The sequence below is a fragment of the Ciconia boyciana genome, chromosome 31 (assembly GCF_034638445.1).
Source record: "Ciconia boyciana chromosome 31, ASM3463844v1, whole genome shotgun sequence".
Lineage (NCBI taxonomy): Eukaryota > Metazoa > Chordata > Aves > Ciconiiformes > Ciconiidae > Ciconia > Ciconia boyciana.
This window is the reverse complement of record NC_132964.1, coordinates 1,560,731-1,579,381: the sequence shown is the minus strand read 5'-3', so window position 1 is coordinate 1,579,381 and position 18,651 is coordinate 1,560,731. Positions and strand designations below refer to the sequence as shown.

Genomic DNA, 18,651 nt, shown 5'->3' with positions numbered 1-18,651 from the left:
CGCAGGGTGGCAGAGCCAGCAGCACCACGGGGACAATGGGGACATGGGGGGGACAGGGACACCACACCCCCCCCCCGGCTGTGCCACCCTGTCCCCAAACCTGGGGGGCAGAGCCCAGGCACAAAGTGGGGGACCCCCCCATTAGCTCCATGTCCCCCTGCTGTCCCCACACCTGGGGGGGGTCACAGAGGTGGCATCAGGCTGGGGACACCCCACATCCCTGTGTCACCCTGTCCCCAACCCCTTACATGGCTTTGGGGGGTGTGACACCGGGGGCACCCATGAGCTGTGCCCCCCACGCCCCATGTCCCCAGTGTCACCTCCAGCTGCGTCACCACGTCCCCGAACCCCGTATGTGGCACCAAAGGGGGGGGGCACATTTCATTAACAACCCCCCCCCCCCCGTGTCCCCTCCAGCTGTGTCACCCTGTCCCCAACCTCATGCGGGGGGGGGGACACAGCGGTGGCACTAGCGCAGCAGCACGTCCCTTGTGTCCCCTCCACCTGCGTCACCCTGTCCCCAAACCTTATGGGGGGGGGACACACAGTGGTGGCACTGGGGTGGGGGACAACATCCCCCCCCCCCCTTTAGCTTTGTGTCCCCACCAGCTGTGTCACCTTGTCCCCAAACCTTGGGGGGGGGGGACACAGTGGTGGCACTGGGGTGAGGCAGCCCCCCGTAGCAGCACGTCCCTTGTGTCCCCTCCAGCTGCGTCACCCTGTCCCCAAACTTGGGGGGGGGGGCACAGAGGTGGCACTGGGGTGGGGGACAGCCCCCCCCTTAGCTCTGTGTCCCCAAACTTTCCGGGGGGACGGGGACACAGCGGTGCCACCAGCCTCGAGGACAGCCCCAGCTGTGTCCCCATGGCCCCAAATCCCACGGGGGTGGCACCAGCTTGGGGGGTGGCACCAGCTTGGGGGGTGGCCCCATTTAGCTCCGCCTCCCCTCCAGCTGTGTCACCTTGTCCCCAAACCTTGGGGGGACGACGGGCACCGAGCTCTCCCCCCCGCCACGCTGACCCTGCCCCAGGCGTGGGGTTGGTTTTGGGGGGACACCCCGTGAGCCCCGCAGGGTAGCACCACCCCCCCAGCAGCCAGACCCCCCCGAGCCCCCCTCTTATTTGGGGTGCCGGGTTTTGGGGTGCCGGGCCTGCGCGGCTGCCAGGGGGGGCCCTGGATGGTGAAGGCGTCCACGCTCATGGACATGGTCTTGGCCGGGATCTGCGTGAAGCGCTTCCGGTCCGAGTTGTACTTGAAGATGCCCTTGACCATGGGGAGGGGCACGGTGCGCGGCCCCGCCCCCGCCAGCCGGCCCAGCTCGGGGGGGTCCCCCCCCAGCGTGTAGAGGGCGCGGAACTGGCAGCCGCCGTCCCGGAAGAGGATGAGGAAGTGGTTGGCCTTGCTCTTCTCCACTTCCTGGGGGGGAGGGGTGAAATGGGGGGCACCCATTATGGGGGACCCCCAGGACCCTGCTCTTCTCCACTTCCTGGGGAGGGTTAAATGGGGGGGGCACCCCAGGACCCTGCTCTTCACTTCCTGGGGGAGGGGTTAAATGGGGGGGAGGGCACCCCAGGACCCCGCTCTTCTCCACTTCCTGGGGGAAGAGGTTAAATGGGGGGCACCCCAGGACCCCGCTCTTCTCCACTTCCTGGGGGAAGTGGTTAAATGGGGGGCACCCATTATGGGGGACCCCAGGACCCTGCTCTTCTCCACTTCCTGGGGGAGTTAAATGGGGGGGGCCACCCATTGTGGGGGACCCCAGGACCCCGCTCTTCTCCACTTCCTGGGGGAGGGGTTAAATGGGGGGTGGACCCGAGGACCCCACTTTTCATCTCCTGGGGGGGCGAGGAAGGGGTTAAATGGGGGTGGGGCACCTCTGGGGGCTGGGGGCACCCCAGGACCCCGCTCTTCTCCCCCGCTGGGGGAGGGAGGGGTCACGTGGGGGGAGACGCCCTGGGGGGACACGGGGCACCCACGGGCCAGGCTGGGGGCAGCTCCACCCTCCCCCCAATGCCACCCACGTTGGTGTCCCCAGGGTATCTCCAGGGTGTCCCCAGGTCCATGTCCCCACCCCCAGGCGTGTCCCCAGGGTGGCCCCTGAGACCATGCCCCCCCCCAGGGCATGTCCCCAGGGTGTCCCCAATGTCCCCGTGGTGGCCCACCTCGAGGCCACGGTTCTCCTGGGGTCACCCAGCTCACCCCAAGGACGTGGCTTCCTAGGGGCTCACTGATGTCCCCAGGGGGGTGTCACCCCCCCCCAGTGCCCACATCCCCCTCAGTGTCCCCAGGGCCACGTGTCCCCCCAGGGCGTGTCCCCAACATCCCCACGGTGGCCACGAGGCCACGGTTCTCCTGGGGCTCCTTGAGTTCACCCAACCACTCCCAGCCGTGTCCCCAGGGTATCTCCAGGGTGGCCCCGGAGACCACGTCGTGTGTGTCCCCGTGTGTCCCCCCCCCTCAGGGCGCGTCCCCAGGGTGTCCCCAGGGTGTCCCCCGTGGTGGCCCACCTCGAGGACGCGGTTCTTCTGGGGCTCGTTGACGCGGCCGGCCAGGCAGCAGTGGGCCAGCGCGTTGTGGATGATGTGCTTGTTGGACTTGGCGCTCGGCTCCTTGTACAGGCGGGGACCTGGGGGACACCGGCGGCGGTGACAACGGGGACACCGGGGGGGGGCTCTGGGGACACCAGGGGGACACAGGCGTGGGGGGGGATGTGGGCTCTGGGGACACCAGGGGGGCAGGGCTGGGTGGGACAGCGGCTTGGGGGACACCAGGGGAGGGACGTAGGCGCTTGGGGGACACTGGGGGAGAGGGCTGCAGGGGACATGGGGACACCAAGGGGACACGGGCATGGTGGACACTAGGGGGACATGGGCATTGAGGACACCAAGGGCATGGGGGGACACCACGGGGACAAGACTGGGAGGGACATTGCACGGAGGCTCTGGGGACACCACGGGGACAGTGGCACTGGGTGGGACAGTGGCACTGGGGACACCAGGGGAGTGACATGGGCTTTGGGGACATCGGGGGGGACATGGGCTTGGGGGACACAGGGCTGGGGGTGATAGGGGCACAAGGGGACACCAGGGGACAAGGCGGGGTGGGACAGCGGCACTGGGGACACTCAGGGACGGACATGGGAGCTGGGGGACATCGGGGGACACTGGGGGACAGGGCTGCAGGGACATGGGCATTGGGGACAGCAGGGGACAAGGCTGGGAGGGACATTGCAGGGGGACACCAGGGTGTCAGGACAAGGTGGGACATTGGCACTGGGGACACTGGGGGGACAGGGCTGCAGGGGACATGGGGACAGGGGTGCCAGGGACACTAGGGGACAGGGCTGAAGGGGACACACACCCCAAGGGGACACAGGTGACATGGGCAATGGGGGGACACTGGTGACAGGGACACAGGCACCAAGGGAGGGACATGTGGGGACAGGGGTGGCAGGGACCTGCACCCCTGGGGGGACATGGAGGTGACACTGACCAATGTACTTGGGGACACAGAGGGGACAGGGGTGGCACTCACCGGTGTACTTGGGGACACGGGGGGGGACATGGGGACAGGGGTGGCCGGGGGTGGCACTCACCCGTGTACTCGGGGACACGGGGGGGGACATGGGGACAGGGGTGGCCGGGGGTAGCACTCACCTGTGTACTCAGGGACACGGGGGACACAGGGGGGACATGGGGACAGGGGTGGCCGGGGTGGCACTCACCCGTGTACTCGGGGACATGGGAGGGACACGGGGGGGACATGGGGAAATGGGTGGCCGGGGGTGGCACTCACCCGTGTACTCGGGGACACAGGGGGGGACATGGGGACATGGGGACAGGGGTGGCCGGGGGTGGCACTCACCGGTGTACTCGGGGACGGAGGCGGGGGAGGAGGCGCTGGACTCGTTCTCCCACTCGCGCTCCCGCCCGGGGGGGACGCGCCCGGGGGACATCGGCCCCGAGGGGGACGCGGCCCGGCTGGGGACACGGGGTCACGCACCGACCCGGCCCCCCACCCTGACCCCCAGACGTCACCTCGACCCCCGCCCCGACCCTCGGACCCTCACCCAGACCCCCACCCCCGCTCCTGGGCCCCCCACCCTGACGCCCATCCTGACCCCGGGACATCACCTCGACCCCTGGACCCTCACCTTGACCCCCACCCCAACTCCTGGACCGCCCCCACCCTGACCCCCAGACCCTTCACCTCGACCCCCACCCCGACCCTCGGACCCTCACCCAGACCCCCCAACCCCACCCTGACCCCCACCCCGACTCCTGGACACCCCCAGCCCACCCTGACACCCCCACCTCCAACCAGCCCCTCCCACCCCCACCCTGACCCCGCCCCCAGACCCCCCAACCCCCGGACCCCCCCACCTGGGTGCCCGCCCGCCGGGCTGGGTGCCCCCGGGGTCGGCGGCGACGGTGGAGAGGGAGAGGGTGCTCTGGGAGTAAACCTTGGAGAGCCGGGCGCCTGCGGGGGGACACGGGGACCCCCGGGGGGGGGACACCCCCCCGTCAGGGTGGGAGCCCCCCACCCATCCAACCTGCACCCAGCACACGGGACCCCCCCCCCTCCGAGCAGCACCCAGAAGCCCCTCGGTGGGGCTGTGTCCCCATCGTCGTCGTCCCCCCCCATGTCCCCAAATCCAGCAGGCTCTTGTGTCCCCCCCGTGTCCCATGTCCCCCCATGTCCCCCCCGTCCCCAGGAGCCCCTTGGGGACTGTGCCCCCATGTCCCCCCTGTCCCCCACGTGTCCCCCCATCCCCAGGAGCCCCTTAGGGGCTTCCCCCCATGTCCCCCCCCCCATGTCCCCAATGTCCCCCAGTCCCCGTACCAAGGAGCCCCTTGGGGCCTGTCCCCCCATGTGTCCCCCCCACACCAAGAAGCCCCTCGGGGCCTGTCCCCCCCTGTCCCCCCATCCCCCCATACTGAGGAGCCCCCGGGGCCCTGTCCCCTCAGTGTCCCCCCCCGTGTCCCCACGTGTCGTCCCCCCCCATACCAAGAAGCCCCTTGGGGTCTGTCCCCCCATCAAGGAGCCCCTTGGGGCCTGTCCCCCATATCCCCCATGTCCCCCCATGTCCCCGGAGCCCCTTGGGGCCTGTCCCCCATGTCCCCCCATCTCCCCCCCCATGTCCCCCGGAGCCCCTTGGGGCCTGTCCCCCCATGTCCCCCACGTCCCCCGTACCGAGGAGCCCCTTGGGGGCTGCGGGCCAGGGCGGAGTCGTCGCAGCAGCGGGGGCGGGGCCGCGGGCCCCGCGGGGGCGGGGCGCGGGGGCCCCGCGGGGGCGCAGCACCTTCTCCAGCTCCGCCATCAGCTTGAGCTGCTGCCGCCGCTCGTACTCCTGGCGCGTGAAGTCCCCGCGGCGGCCGCCCCCTCCTCCTCGGGGGGCGGGGGCTCCGAGGGCACCCTGGGGGGGGCACGGCCGGGTGAGACAACACCCCCCTCCGGCACCCAGCCCCGGGGGCACCCTGGGGGGGGGATGGGGAAACCCCTGGAAACGGGTACCCGTCCTGCATGGGCACCCTGGGGGGGACACGGGGGTGAGACCCCCTGTGCACCCCCGGTGTGGGAGGGAATGTGGGTGAGACCCCCTGCACCCTGGGGTGGGGGGACGTGGGTGAGACCCCCCCTGTGCACCCTGGGGTGGTGGGGGGGGGATGTGGGTGAGACCCCCCTGCACCCGGGGTGGGGGGGACGTGGGTGAGACCCCCCCTGTGCACCCCCCCTGCACCCTGGGGTGGGGGAGGGAATGTGGGTGAGACCCCCCTGCACCCTGGGGAGGGGGGGACGTGGGTGAGACCCCTGCACCCGGGGTGGGGGGGACGTGGGTGAGACCCCCCCTGTGCACCCCCCCCTGCACCCTGGGGTGGGGGGGACGTAGGTGAGACCCCCCCCCTGCACCCACCCTGGCTGGGCCCCCCGAGGTAGGGGATGGGTGACACCCCCACCCCCCAGCACCCCACATTGGGCACCCTGGGAGGGGGGAGGTGGGGGGGTGGGTGAGACCCCCCGCACCCACCCAGCACCTTGCATTGGGTGGGGTGGGGTGGGGTGGGGTGGGGGGGACACCGGGTGACATCCCTGTGCCCACCCTGCACGGCTGGGTGCCCCCAGGGGTGGGTCCCCCCGGGATGTGGGTGCCCCCGGGGGTGGGTGTCCCCCCCCAAGGGTGGGTGCCCCCAGGATGTGGGTGTCTCCCCCAGGGGTGGGTGCCCCCGGGATGTGGGTGCCCCCCCCCATGGATGGGTGTCCCCGGGATGTGGGTGCTCCTGGGATGTGGGTGTCTCCCCCCGGGATGTGGGTGCCCCCAGGGATGGGTGTGTCCCCCCCCAAGGTTGGGTGCCCCCAGGGGTGGGTCCCCTGGGATGTGGGTGCCCCCAGGGGTGGGTGTCTCCCCCAGGGATGGGTGCCCCCAAGATGTGGGTGCCCCCAGGGGTGGGTCCCCCGGGATGTGGGTGCCCCCGGGGGTGGGTGCCCCCCCAGGGATGGGTGCCCCTGGGATGTGGGTGTCTCCCCCAGGGGTGGGTGCCCCCGGGATGTGGGTGCCCCCGAGATGTGGGTGCCCCCCCCCAGGGATGGGTGCCCCCGGGATGTGGGTGCTCCTGGGATGTGGGTGTCTCCCCCCGGGATGTGGGTGCCCCTGGGATGTGGGTGTCTCCCCCAGGGGTGGGTGCCCCCCCCCAAGGGTGGGTGCCCCCGGGACGTGGGTGCCCCCCAGGGGTGGGTGCACCCCAGGGGTGGGTGCCCCTGGGACGTGGGTGTCCCCCCCCAAGGGTGGGTGCCCCCCAGGGATGTGGGTGCCCCCCAGGGATGTGGGTGCTCCTGGGGGTGGGTGTCTCCCCCAGGGGTGGGTTCCCCCAGGGGTGGGTGCTCCCAGGATGTGGGTGCCCCCCAGGGATGTGGGTGTCTCCCCCCGGGACGTGGGTGCCCCCCAGGGGTGGGTGCCCCCGGGATCTGGGTGCCCCCCAGGGATGGGTGCCCCTGGGATGTGGGTGTCTCCCCCAGGGGTGGGTGTCCCCCCCCAAGGGTGGGTGCCCCCCAGGGATGTGGGTGTCTCCCCCCGGGACGTGGGTGCCCCCCAGGGACGTGGGTGCCCCGCCCCGGGACGTGGGTGCCCCCCACCCACCTGGCCTCGGCCTCCTCCCTCTGCCGCCGCTCGCTCTCCAGCCAGTGCCGCCGCTGCCGGGCCTCCTGGCTGCGCCGCTGCTGCCGCTGCAGCAGGCTGGCTCGCCGCTGCGCCATGGCCGCCTCCGCCGGGCCCTCCGCCTGCGCAGCCCCGCCCGTGGGGACCCGGCCCGGCGGCGGGGACCCCCCGCCCCCCAACGGGGACCCCCCGGCCCGGGGCCGCCGCCGCCACCACCCCGACTCCACGTCCAGCGTCCCCTGTTGCTACCGCGTCCCCCAGCCCTTGGGCCACCACCTCCATCGTCCCCGTGCCACCGTGCCGCCCATCCCCGTGCCACCATGGCCATCATCCCTGCGACTTCACGTCCCTCATCCCGGTGCCACCACATCCCCCAGCCCTTGGGCCACCACCTCCATCGTCCCCGTGCCACTGTGCCACCCATCCCCGTGCCACCATGGCCATCATCCCTGCGACTTCACATCCCTCATCCCAGTGCCACCGCGTCCCCCAATCCTTGGGCCACCACCTCCATTGTCCCCACTGCCACCATGACACCCATCCCCGTGCCACCGTGACGCCCATCCCCGTGCCACCATGGCCATCATCCCTGCGACTTCACGTCCCTCATCCCGGTGCCACCGCGTCCCCCAATCCTTGGGCCACCACCTCCATCATCCCCGTGCCGCCATGACACCCATCCCCGTGCCACCATGGCCATCATCCCTGCGACTTCATGTCCCTCATCCCGGTGCCACCACGTCCCCCAGCCCTTGGGCCACCACCTCCATCGTCCCCGTGCCACCCACCCCCTTGCCCCCACGGCCATCACCCCCGTGCCACCGCGACGCCCACCCCCGTGCCCCCCCCGTACCTTGAAGAAGAAGCCGAGGCTGGCTCTGGTCTCGGCGCCGGCCCCCCCCTCGGTGGGCGACCCCTCCAGGGAGTCCCCCTCTCCCTCCTCCTCCTCGGCCCGCAGGCTGCCCAGCGGCACCTCGATGAGGCTGGCGCGGCGCTCGCCCGGCGAGGACACGTCGCTGGTGCCGTCGCCCGACACCCGGGCGCTCCCCGCGGGGCGCAGGTTGCCCCTCGCCTCCATCTCGGGGGGCTCCGGCGACTCGGGGGGAGGCGGCGCGGCCAAAGGTCCTCCTCCTCCTCCTCCTTCTTCTTCGTCCTCTTCTTCCTCCTCGGAGAAGTGGATGGAGGAACGGGTTTGGACGGGCACCTGGCTGGGGGAGAACTTCCGGAGGTGGGGCAGGGTGTCCACGTCGTGGGGGGGTCAGCACCCGCGTCAAGGTGGGCAACTTCAGCTCGGCCGGCCGGGCCCGCCGGGGACTGCGGGGGGGCTTGCGGGGCGGCGGGACCCCCGCCTTGCGGGAGGGCGAGGGGGAGGAGGGCGCTTTGGGGGGCGGCGGCGGGGGGGGGACGGGCGGGGTGGCCGCCCCCCGCCCCGCCTTGGGGACAGGGATGACCCAGGCGGGGCCGGCGGGAGGACGCTGGTCCTGCAGGAGCCGCTGCTGCTGCTGGCTCAAGCGCTGCATGTCCAGCTGCAGGGCGCCCAGCGCCGTGCTCAGCTTGGCCACCGCCGCCTCGTAATGGCCGGGGGCGTCCGGGGGGGCGAAGGTGACTTGCTTCTTGCCCGCGGAACCTTCCTCTTCCTCCTCCTCCTCCTCCTCTTCCTCCTCGCCCCCTCGCTTCAGCTGGAGGAAGGCGCTCTTGCCCAAGCGTTGGCGGTGCTTGGCGAAGATGGCTTCGATCCTCTTCTTCTGCGCCTCGATGGCGCGGCGTTTCTCCTCCAAGCGGGCGCTCAGTTGGCTCATCTCGGCGCTCAACCCTTCGCCCGCTTCGGGGTGAGCCCCTGCGGGACCCCCGAAAATTTGGGGGGACCCACCGGCGGTACCGGTACCGCCCCCACCTCCGACCCCGGCGGCTTCTTCCAGCTTCTTCTTGCGTTCGGCGAAGCTGGTCATGGTACGGCCCGGGGGGGCCGGGGGGTCGGCGGTGGAAACGGGGGGCTGGCGGAGGGCGGGGGGCCCCGGGGGTCCCCGATATCCACGGGGGGCTCCGGGGAGTGAAGGTAGAAAGCGTCGGGGGCTCCCTCGGGGAGAAGACGTTCGGAACTGTGGATGATCTGGAGAGCTTCCTCGATGGTGGGCAGCTCCGGGCCGGGGTCTCGGGAGCCCGTTGGGTAGAAGGGGGCGGGGGCGGCGGGGGGAGTTGGGGGGCAGGCGGGGGCCGGGGGCGGCGGGGGGGCCAGGCTGTCGGTGCTGGCCGAGCGGGCCAGGGCGGCCCCCACCGGGTTGCCCATCACGATGTCGACGTCGCTGTCGAGGCCGAAGGGGATGCTGAAGGAGACGGCTTGGGAGAGGGGGTGGCTGTGGGGCGGGGGGGGTTATGGGGGGAGTTGGGGGCGGAGGGCAGCCCCACATCTTTCCGCCCCGCCCCGCCAGCCCCTGCCCCACTGCTGCCCACCCCCACGGTAACTGCCCCCCGACCCCCAGCACCCCCTCTTTTGTATCTGCACCCCCGGTTCTGCCCCATGGCACTTGCTCGCCCGCATCTGCCCCACAGCACCCCACATCTGCCCCACGGCACCCCACAACTGTGCCCCGGCACCCCACATCTGCCCCATGGCACCCACTCCCCCTGCATCTGCACCCCTAGGTCTGCCCCCACATCCACCCCATAGCACCCGCTCCCCCATCCCCCGGGACCCCCATATCTGCCCCCCAGCACCCAAGCACCACCCCAGAGCACCCGTTCCACACTCGCCCCCACATCTGCCCCACAGCACCCACTCCCCCCCCCACACACACCCCAGGGACCCCATATCTGCCCCCAGCACCCAGGGGTGCCCCCGGGACCCCCTCACCTCAACGGCTTCTTGCTCCAGGCCTTGCCGAAGCCCCCTCGACGTGGGGCAGGGAGGGGAGTGGTGCAGGGTGCCTGGGGGGGGCACAGGGTCACCCCAGAACCCCCCACTGCACCCCACACCCCTCAGCGCATCCCCATCGCCCCCCCAGACTCCCCACAACTCCGTGACCCCCCAAGTGAACCCCAAAAGCCCCCACTGCACCCCATAGCCCCCCAAACAGCTCCACAGCCCCCCCAAAGACTCCCCATAGCCCCCCCAGCCCCATGGCCTCCCAATGCACCCCAAACTCCGCATAGCCCCATGGCCCCCCAATGCACCCCCAAACTCCCCATAGCCCCATGGCCCCCCAGTGCACCCCAAACTCCCCATAGCCCCATTACCCCCAGTGCACCCCCAGCCCCCCAGACTCCCCAGTCCCATGCCCCCCCAGCACCCCCATAGCCCCCAGCCCCCCAAAGTCCCCCAGGGTCCCCCTCAAGACCCAATGACCCCAAAGCGCCCCCCAGCCCCCCAAAAGCCCAATGACCCCCACGTGTGTGTCCCCCCCAAAGCCCAGTAACCCCCACAGCCCCCCAAATTACCCCCTACAAGGGCACCCACAAGGTTTTGGGGTCCCCCCACCCCGGGGGGTGTGCCTCACCTGGGGTCCCCCGCAGTGAGGGGGGCCTGCCCCCGGCAGCAGCGGGTGCCGGAAGTTGAACCCGGGGAGCTGGGGGGAACAGGGGGTCAGGGGGAACAGAGGACCCCCTGCCCCCAATCCCCCGCCCCCTCGTGCCCCCCCAGCCCCTCACCTGCTCTTGGAGGTTGGGGGTCACCAGCAGCTGGAGCCTCTGCGGGAGGGGGGATGTTGGAGGGTGCCCCCCCAATATTGGGGTCCCAGCACCCCTCCAGACCCATACTGGGGCTCCCAGGACCCCCCAGTGCCCCCCATCCGAGTGTCGTCATCCCCCAGTGACCCCCCAGACCCTCTCCCCCACCCCGGGCAGGAATAGGGCCCCCACCCCCAACCTCGGGGCCCCCCAGACCTCCCCATATCCTCCCCAGACCCCCATACTTGGGGGTCCCTCATGCCCCCCCACCTTGGGCCCCCCAGATGCCCCCATGGAGCCCCCCAGATCCCCTTGTGCCCCCCATACCTGAGGGTCCCCCAGACCTCCCCCTATGCCCCCCATACCTGGGGGTCCCCTCACGCCCCCCACCTGGGGGTTCCCCAGACCCCCAGTGCCCCCCCAACCCGGGGGTCCCCTCATGTCCCCCCATACCTGGGGGTCCCCCAGGTCCCGGGGGCGCACGAAGGGGGCGCAGCACCTCGAAGCAGAGGAAGAGCTCGGCGAGGAAGGCCCCACGTTCAGCTGGGGGGCGGGGGTGGGGGTGTCAGGGGGCGCGTCCCCAGTGTCCCCACTGTGTCACCTCCCCCGGCTACTGGTCCCTGCGCTCTCTGGGGTCCCCTGTGCTCCCCCCCCATCCTGCACCCCCCTGCCACCACGCTGGGTCCCCCATGTCCCCAGTGCCCCCCGTGTCCCCCCCAGCCCTGTCCTCATTCTCCCCTGTCCCCCATGTCCCCCCCATGCCACTGTGTCCCCAATCCCCCTGTCCCCCATGTCCCCCAGCCCCCATGCCACTGTGTCCCCAATCCCCCTGTCCCCATGCCCCGCTGTCCCCCGTCCCCATTCTTCCCCCATCCCCCATGTCCCCATTCTCCCCCGTGTCCCCCCATCCCCCTGTGCCTGTTCTCCCCCATCCCCCTGCATCCCCGTGTTCCCCCCCCATTCTCCCCGTGTCCCCCTGTCCCCCCGTCCCTGCTCTCCCCCATCCCCCGTCCCCATTCTCTCCCGTGTCCCCCCATGTCCCCCTGTCCCCGTTCTCCCCCTGTCCCCCGTGTCCCCCTGTCCCCATTCTCCCCTGTGTCCCCCCGTCCCGCTCTCCTCCCGTCCCCCATCTCCACTCTCCCCCTCTCCCCCATCCCCATTCTCCCCATTCTCCCCCGTGTCCCCCGTTCTCCCCCATGTCCCCCGTCCCCATTCTCCCCCGTGTCCCCCCTTCTCCACTCTCCCCCTGTCCCCCATCCCTGTTCTCCCCCGTGTCCCCCGTTCTCCCCCATGTCCCCCGTCCCCATTCTCCCCCATGTCCCCCGTGTCCCCACTCTCCCCGTGTCCCCCCGTCCCCACTCTCCCCTGTCCCCCCGTCCCCCAGGCACCCGCAGGGCGGGGGCATGTAGAGCAGGTCCTCCAGGGCGAGGGGGCAGCGCGTGCCCAGGTGCCGGCAGCTGAAGTCCCGCACCAGCCCCAGGTTGTGCAGGCTCTCGGCCACCGACATGGGCTCCTTCAGGCACACCTCTGGGGGCGGGGGCGGGGAAGATGGGGGGCATGGGAGGGATGGGAAGATGGGGGCATGGGGATGGGGGCATGGGGGGGCATGGGGATGGGGGACAGGGTCATGGGGATGGGGGATAGGGGGAATGGGGGCATGGGGAGATGGGGGATAGGGGGTATTGGGGGATAGGGGGATAGGGGATGGGGGGATAGGGGGAATAGGGTATGGGGGTATAGGGGGATGGGGGATATGGGGGATGGGGGGATAGGGGGCAGAGGGGTATGGGGGACATGGAGGTATGGGGGACAGGAGGGGTAAGGGGGGTGTGGGGGACAGGAGGGGTTTGGGGGGTATGGGGAAATGGGGGACACGGGGGTGTGGGGAAATGGGGGAGTAGAGGGTATGGGCGGAAATGGGGGGGGCATGGGGGCACGGGGGTGTGGGGAGGAAGGGATTGGGGGACACGGGGGGACAGGGGGCAGAAAGTATGGGGGGCAGGGGGTGGGGGTGGGGAGAGAGGCAGGGGGGCACAGTCACCTCTGCCCTGGGGTCGGGGACACCCCCGCAGCACCCCAGGGAGCGCGAGACCCCAAACCACCCCCAAAACCACCCCCCAACCACCCTGGGACCCCGAACCACCCCCAAACCCACCCCTCCCCAAACCACCCCCCCCAAAATCACACCCCCCCAAATCACCCCTGGACCCCAAACCACCCCCAAAAAATCTCCCAACCCCCCCCCAAAAAATCACCCCGGACCCCAAACCATCCCCCAAAATCACCTCCCCCCCAAACCACCCTGGACCCCAAACCACCCCCCCAAAAATCATCCTCCCCCAAAATCACCCCAGACCCCAAACCACCCCCCAAATCACCCCCCAAAAAACCACCCACCCCCAAAATCGACCGCCCCAAAATCAACCCCTCCAAAATCACCCCCGGACCCCAAACCACCCCCAAAATATCACCCCCGGACCCCAAACCACCAACGCCCAAAAAACACCACCCCCAAAATCACCACCCCCAAAAATTCACCCCAGACCCCAAAGCACCCCCAAAAACACCCCCCAAAAACACCTCCCCCAAAAACACCAGCCCCCAAAATCATCCACAGACCCCAAAGCACCCCCAAAAACCACCCCCAAAAACCAACCCCCAAACAGCCAACCCCCCAAACAGCCAACCCCCCCAAAAATCACCCACGGACCTCAAACCACCCCCAAACCACCCCCCAAAACCACCACCCCCAAAAAATCACCCCAGACCCCAAAGCACCCCCCAAAACACCCCCCCAAAACCACCCCCCAAAAAAAACCACCACCCCCAAAAAATCACCCCCAGACCCCAAAGCACCCCCAAAAACACCCCCAAAACCACCCCCAAAAAAACCACCCCGGGACCCCAAACAACCCCCAAACCACCCCCCAAAGATCACCACCCCCAAAATCACCCCAGACCCCAAACCAGCCCCAAAAACCACCCCGGGACCCCAAACCACCCCCCAAGATCACCCCCCAAAAACCAACCCCCAAATCACCCCGGACCCCAAAACCACCCCCAAAAACCACCCCCAAAAAACACCGCCCCCAAAAATCACCCCCCCCAAAAAATCACCCCGGACCCCAAACCACCCCCCAAAACCACCCCCAAAGCCACTCCCCAAAAAACACCCCGGACCCCAAACCACCCCCAAAATCACCCCCCAAAACCGCCCCCCTAAATCGCCCCCCAAAAACCAACCCCCCAAAACCAACCCCCCCAAAAAATCACCCCCCAAAAAATCACACCCCCAAAAATCACACCCCCAAAAATCACACCCCCAAAAAATCACCCCGGACCCCAAACCGCCCCCAAAATCACCCCCCAAAAATCACCCCCCAAAAAATCACCCCCCAAAAAATCACACCCCCCACCAAAATCACCCCGGACCCCAAAGCACCCCCCAAAAACCACCCCCAAAAACCACCCCCCAAATCGCCCCCCAACCGCCCCCCCAACCGCCCCCGCACCCTCCAGCCGCAGCGCCTGCGGGCAGTAGTAGTGGATGGCGGCGGCCAGGGCCCCGCCGCTGGCCAGGGCCTGCAGGCCCAGCACGGGCGGGAAGCAGGGGCTCTGCCGGGGGCACCTTGTCCTTCCGGTACCGGATCTGGGGGCACGGGGGGTCAGCCACACCCCAACCCCCGCACCCCAACACCCCCGGCGGGGGGCAGCACCCCTTAACACCCCCCTTCCCCCACCCCCCCGGTGCAGGCTGCATGCAGGGTGCGGGGGGCACGGCCGGGCCCCCCCCCGGGGTGCCCCCCAATTTGGGGGGCCATGCAGATCGGGGGGGCATGGATGGACGGGCGGACGCTCCTGCAACGCCCCCCAAAGTATGACCCTCCCCAATATATGACCCCCCAATATATGAATCCCCCAAATATTAACACCCCCAAAATATGAATCCCCCAAAATATCACGTCCCCCCAAAGGGGAGTTGGGGGGGGGAAGGGGGACCCCCCCCCCCCAAGTCCAGGCCGTGGGGGGGGGGGCACTGGCAGGGTAATTGGGGGGCAGAGGGGCCCCCAAAGAAATGGGGCGCAGGGTGCCCACGCACCCCACTGAGGATGGGGGTGCACCCATGTGCCCCCCCCCTCAAATATATCGGGGTGTGTGCACCCCCAAGGAGGCTGGGGGGGCGCGGGGGGGGGGGGGCAGGTGCCTCCCCCCAAATCCGTGGGGCCCAGGCCCGCCCATGACGCAAACTGGGGGGGGGCCACAGGGTGGCCCCCCCCCCCCAAATCCATAGGTGCTGGTGCACCCCAGCACAATGTGGGGGGGGCACAGAGGTGCCCCCCAAAACAGACTGGGGGGGGCACAGGGGTGCCCCCCCACCCCAATACAGACGGGGGGGGCACAGGGGTGCCCCCCCAAATACACCAGCCCCCATGGGTGCCCGTGCACCCCAACACCATCGGGGGGGGCACAAGGGTGCCCCTCCCCCAAATCGGACTGGGGGGGCACAGAGGTGCCCACCCCCCCCCCTAAAATCAGACTGGGGGGGGCACATGGGTGCCCCCCACCCCAATACAGACGGGGGGCACAGGGGTGCCCCTCAAACACATCAGCCCCCACGGGTGCCCGTGCACCCCAATACAACTTGGGGGGCACGTGGGTGCCCCCACCCCAACACCACCCTGGGGGGCACCCACGTGCCCCCCCACCCAACCCCCTTTGTTGCCGCGCGGAGGTGGGGGGCACAGGCGCCCCTAAACCCGGAGCAGGGTGCTATGGGGGAGGGGGGCACCATGCGGGCAGCGTTGCAGGCAGCGGGGGGATTTGGGGGTGGGGGGTGGGGGGGTGGGGGGCAGATGGGTGCCCCCACCCATGGGTGGGGGGATACGTTACCACCGGAGGTTTATTCCCCGATTCCTTCAAACAAAAGGCGATGGCGTGCTGCGGCACAGCAGGAGAGAGCGTCAGGGGGCTCCCTGCCCCCCAATTTATTGGGGGGCTATTTGGTCCCCCTTTTTTTGGGGGGGGGGGCTGTATCCATTTGTTGCCCCCCCAATAATTTTTGAGGGGTGTCTAACCCCCCCAAATTTATTTTTGGGGGTGCCCATTTGTTGCCCCCCCCATTAATTTATTTGGGGGGGGTGTCTAGCCCCCCCCCCATTTATTTTTGGGGGGGTCCATTTCGTGCCCCCCCTTTTATTTGGGGGGGCCATTTAGAGCCCCACCCTTAACTTCTGGGGGGTCCATTTGCTGCCCCCACCTTAATTTGGGGGGGGTCTATTTAGTGCCCCCCCATTTATGATAGGGGGTGGGGGGGGTCATTTGGTGCCCCCCCTCGTTAATTTGGGGGGGGGCCATTAGTGCCCCCCCATTTATTGGGGGGGTCATTTGGTGCCCCCCCATTTATTGGGGGGGGGTTCATTTTGTTCCACCCCCCCCATTTATTTTGGGGGGGGGGTCCATTTGCTGCCCCCCTCTCTTTGGGGGGGCCATTTGGTGCCCCCCCCCTTTATTTGGGGGGGGTGGGGGGGGGAGAGCGCTGAGCGAGCGGGGGGGCACCCTGCTCCGGGGTTCGCTTGCTGCCCCCACCCCACCCTGGGGTGGGGGTTTTGGGGGGGGTGTCCCCCTCCTGTTAGTCCCTGCAGGCACAACACGCACATGCCCCCCATTTTGTGCCCCCCCATTTCACACTGCCCCCCATTTCGTGCCCCCCCATGCAATTTCGTGCCCCCCCCCCAAGCCGACGCAGATGGAAAAGGGGGGAAGCGGAGGATGCTGGGGTGTCCCCCCCCTTGACCCCCAAATTTTGGGGGGGGGCTCTGTAGGAAATCCCCCCCCCCTAAATTTTGGGGGGGGCTCTGCAGAATTACGCCCCCATATCCAAACTGGGGGCTCTGTAAACCCCCCAAATTGGGGGGGACAGGCTCTACAAGCAGTACCCCCATATCTGCATGGGGGCTCCATGAGCCGTACCCCCCAAATTTTTTGGGGGCTCCCAGGCAATTCCCCCCCCCTCAAATTTGGGGGGGGGGGTGTGCAGGAGTGCCCCCCCATACCCAAATTTGGGGGGGGTCTGTAGGAAATCCCCCATTTTTGGGGGGCTCCACAGGCAGTCCCCTCCACACCCAAATTTTTTTTTGGGGGGGGGGGTCTCCACGGTCGTGCCCCCCCCCACCCCATACCCTATTTTGGGGGGGCCCCACCATCAGCCCCCCTTTTTTTTTTTGGGGCACCCCAGCATCCTTCCTCCAGCGAGAAGCAAAAGGGGGGAGACCATGCCCAGCAAGCTGGGGGGCAGCAGCACCCCACGGATTTGGGGGGTCAAGCAGGGAGGGGAGTTTTGGGGTGCTGGGGGGATTTTGGGGTGCGGGGGGTCACGAGTGGGGGGGTAAAGAAAAGCACCCACTTACAGGAACCAACTTCCAGTACCACCGGGTGGGACACTGAAGCCGAGGAGACACAGAAGAGGCGCATCAGAGGCGGGGGGTCCCCAAAACCGAGGGGGTCCCCAAAACCAGGAAAGGGGGCTCAACACCATGGGGGGGTCCCCAACACCATGGGGGGGCCCCCAAGACCAGGGATAAAGCAGAAAGATGGGGGGGGGCGCAAAGCCACTTCGGGTGCAGCAGCGGCGAGCCTCGGGGTGCCCCCTTGACCCCCCAAATAATTAATGACGCCCCTAAATAATTAATGACCCCCTAATTAATGCCCCCTTTGTTAATTAATACCAACCTTGTGCCCGCACGCTGGGGGCTGCAGGGCCGTCTGGGGGGGCCGCGGGTCGGGGTCCCCCTTCCCTCTCCGTGCTCTCCTGCAGCTTGCGGTTCACCTATAATGGAAGGGGGGGGGTGGCAGTAAATTTGGGGGTGCCCCCCAAAACCACCCCCCCAAAAATGGGGTGCGTACCGTGTCCAGCCAGCAAAGGATCTTCTGCTCCCAGGAGTTGGGGCCGGGGGCACCCGGGGGTCCCAGGCCCCGGGTGGCTTCGGTGACGAAGGCCGCCATCAGGGAGTCGATGAGGGCGAGGTGGGCGCCCTGGGGGGGGGGTGAGGGGGATTTGGGGTGCAGGGGTTGGGGGGCACCCCGGGGCTGCTGGGGGGAAGCGGATGGGGGTCACCCCCCCAAAAGGCAGGCAAAGGTGGGGGGAGCCCTAAGGTGGGCACAGGGGGTGGGGGGCACCCCAAAGTGGGCAGAGATGGGGCAACCCCAAAATGGGGGAGATGGGGGCACCCCGAAAGTGAGCAGAGATGGGGAACCCCGAAGTGGGCAGAGATGGGGGGCACCCCCAAAGTGGGGGGAGTTGGGGGGCACCCCCAAAATGGGCAGAGATGGGGCACCCCAAAGTGGGCAGAGATGGGGGGCACCCCTAAAGTGGGGGGAGTTGGGGAACCCCCGAAGTGGGCAGAGATGGGGGGCACCCCCAAAGTGGGGGGAGTTGGGGGGCACCCCCAAAGTGAGCAGAGATGGGGAACCCCCGGAGTGGGGGGAGTTGGGGGGCACCCCCAAAGTGCAGGCAAAGGTGGGGGACCCCCAAAGTGGGGAGCGAGGGGGGACCCCAAAACTGGGCACGGTTATGGGGACAACCCCAAAGGGGGCAGAGATGGGGGCCCTAAATGAGGGGGGATGGGGGACCCCAAAACCCAGGCAGAGCCGGGGCACCCCCAAATGGGGTCACCCCCCTGCCATGGGCCCGGCCTGGCCCCCCAGTGCCCCCCAGTGCCTCCCAGTGCCCCCCAGTGCGGGCAGGGTTAATGGGATCGGCCCGAGCCAATTAACGAGGCCCCGGCGCTAAGAGGCTTAAGGGGGGGCAGTGCCCGCCCAGTGCTCCCAGTGCTGTG

The 18,651-nt window shown here is 69.1% G+C and overlaps 1 protein-coding gene across 1 annotated transcript in view; it reads right to left on the bottom strand.

The window, feature by feature from the left end:
• Positions 1 to 244: 244 nt before the first annotated feature.
• The window catches only part of CAMSAP3 (calmodulin regulated spectrin associated protein family member 3), a 28,662-nt gene continuing 10,255 nt past the window's right edge, over positions 245 to 18,651 (bottom strand). The window contains 24 exon segments of the mRNA XM_072848335.1: positions 245 to 252; positions 1,131 to 1,416; positions 2,508 to 2,626; positions 3,865 to 3,980; positions 4,383 to 4,479; positions 5,008 to 5,017; positions 5,202 to 5,266; positions 5,269 to 5,395; positions 5,973 to 5,982; positions 7,136 to 7,275; positions 8,007 to 8,412; positions 8,414 to 9,094; positions 9,097 to 9,507; positions 10,005 to 10,078; positions 10,648 to 10,716; positions 10,799 to 10,837; positions 11,270 to 11,315; positions 12,205 to 12,343; positions 14,329 to 14,441; positions 14,443 to 14,465; positions 15,707 to 15,754; positions 17,224 to 17,256; positions 17,559 to 17,642; positions 17,720 to 17,848. Of these exon segments, the coding sequence (XP_072704436.1) occupies positions 245 to 252; positions 1,131 to 1,416; positions 2,508 to 2,626; positions 3,865 to 3,980; positions 4,383 to 4,479; positions 5,008 to 5,017; positions 5,202 to 5,266; positions 5,269 to 5,395; positions 5,973 to 5,982; positions 7,136 to 7,275; positions 8,007 to 8,412; positions 8,414 to 9,094; positions 9,097 to 9,507; positions 10,005 to 10,078; positions 10,648 to 10,716; positions 10,799 to 10,837; positions 11,270 to 11,315; positions 12,205 to 12,343; positions 14,329 to 14,441; positions 14,443 to 14,465; positions 15,707 to 15,754; positions 17,224 to 17,256; positions 17,559 to 17,642; positions 17,720 to 17,848 (3,273 nt within the window).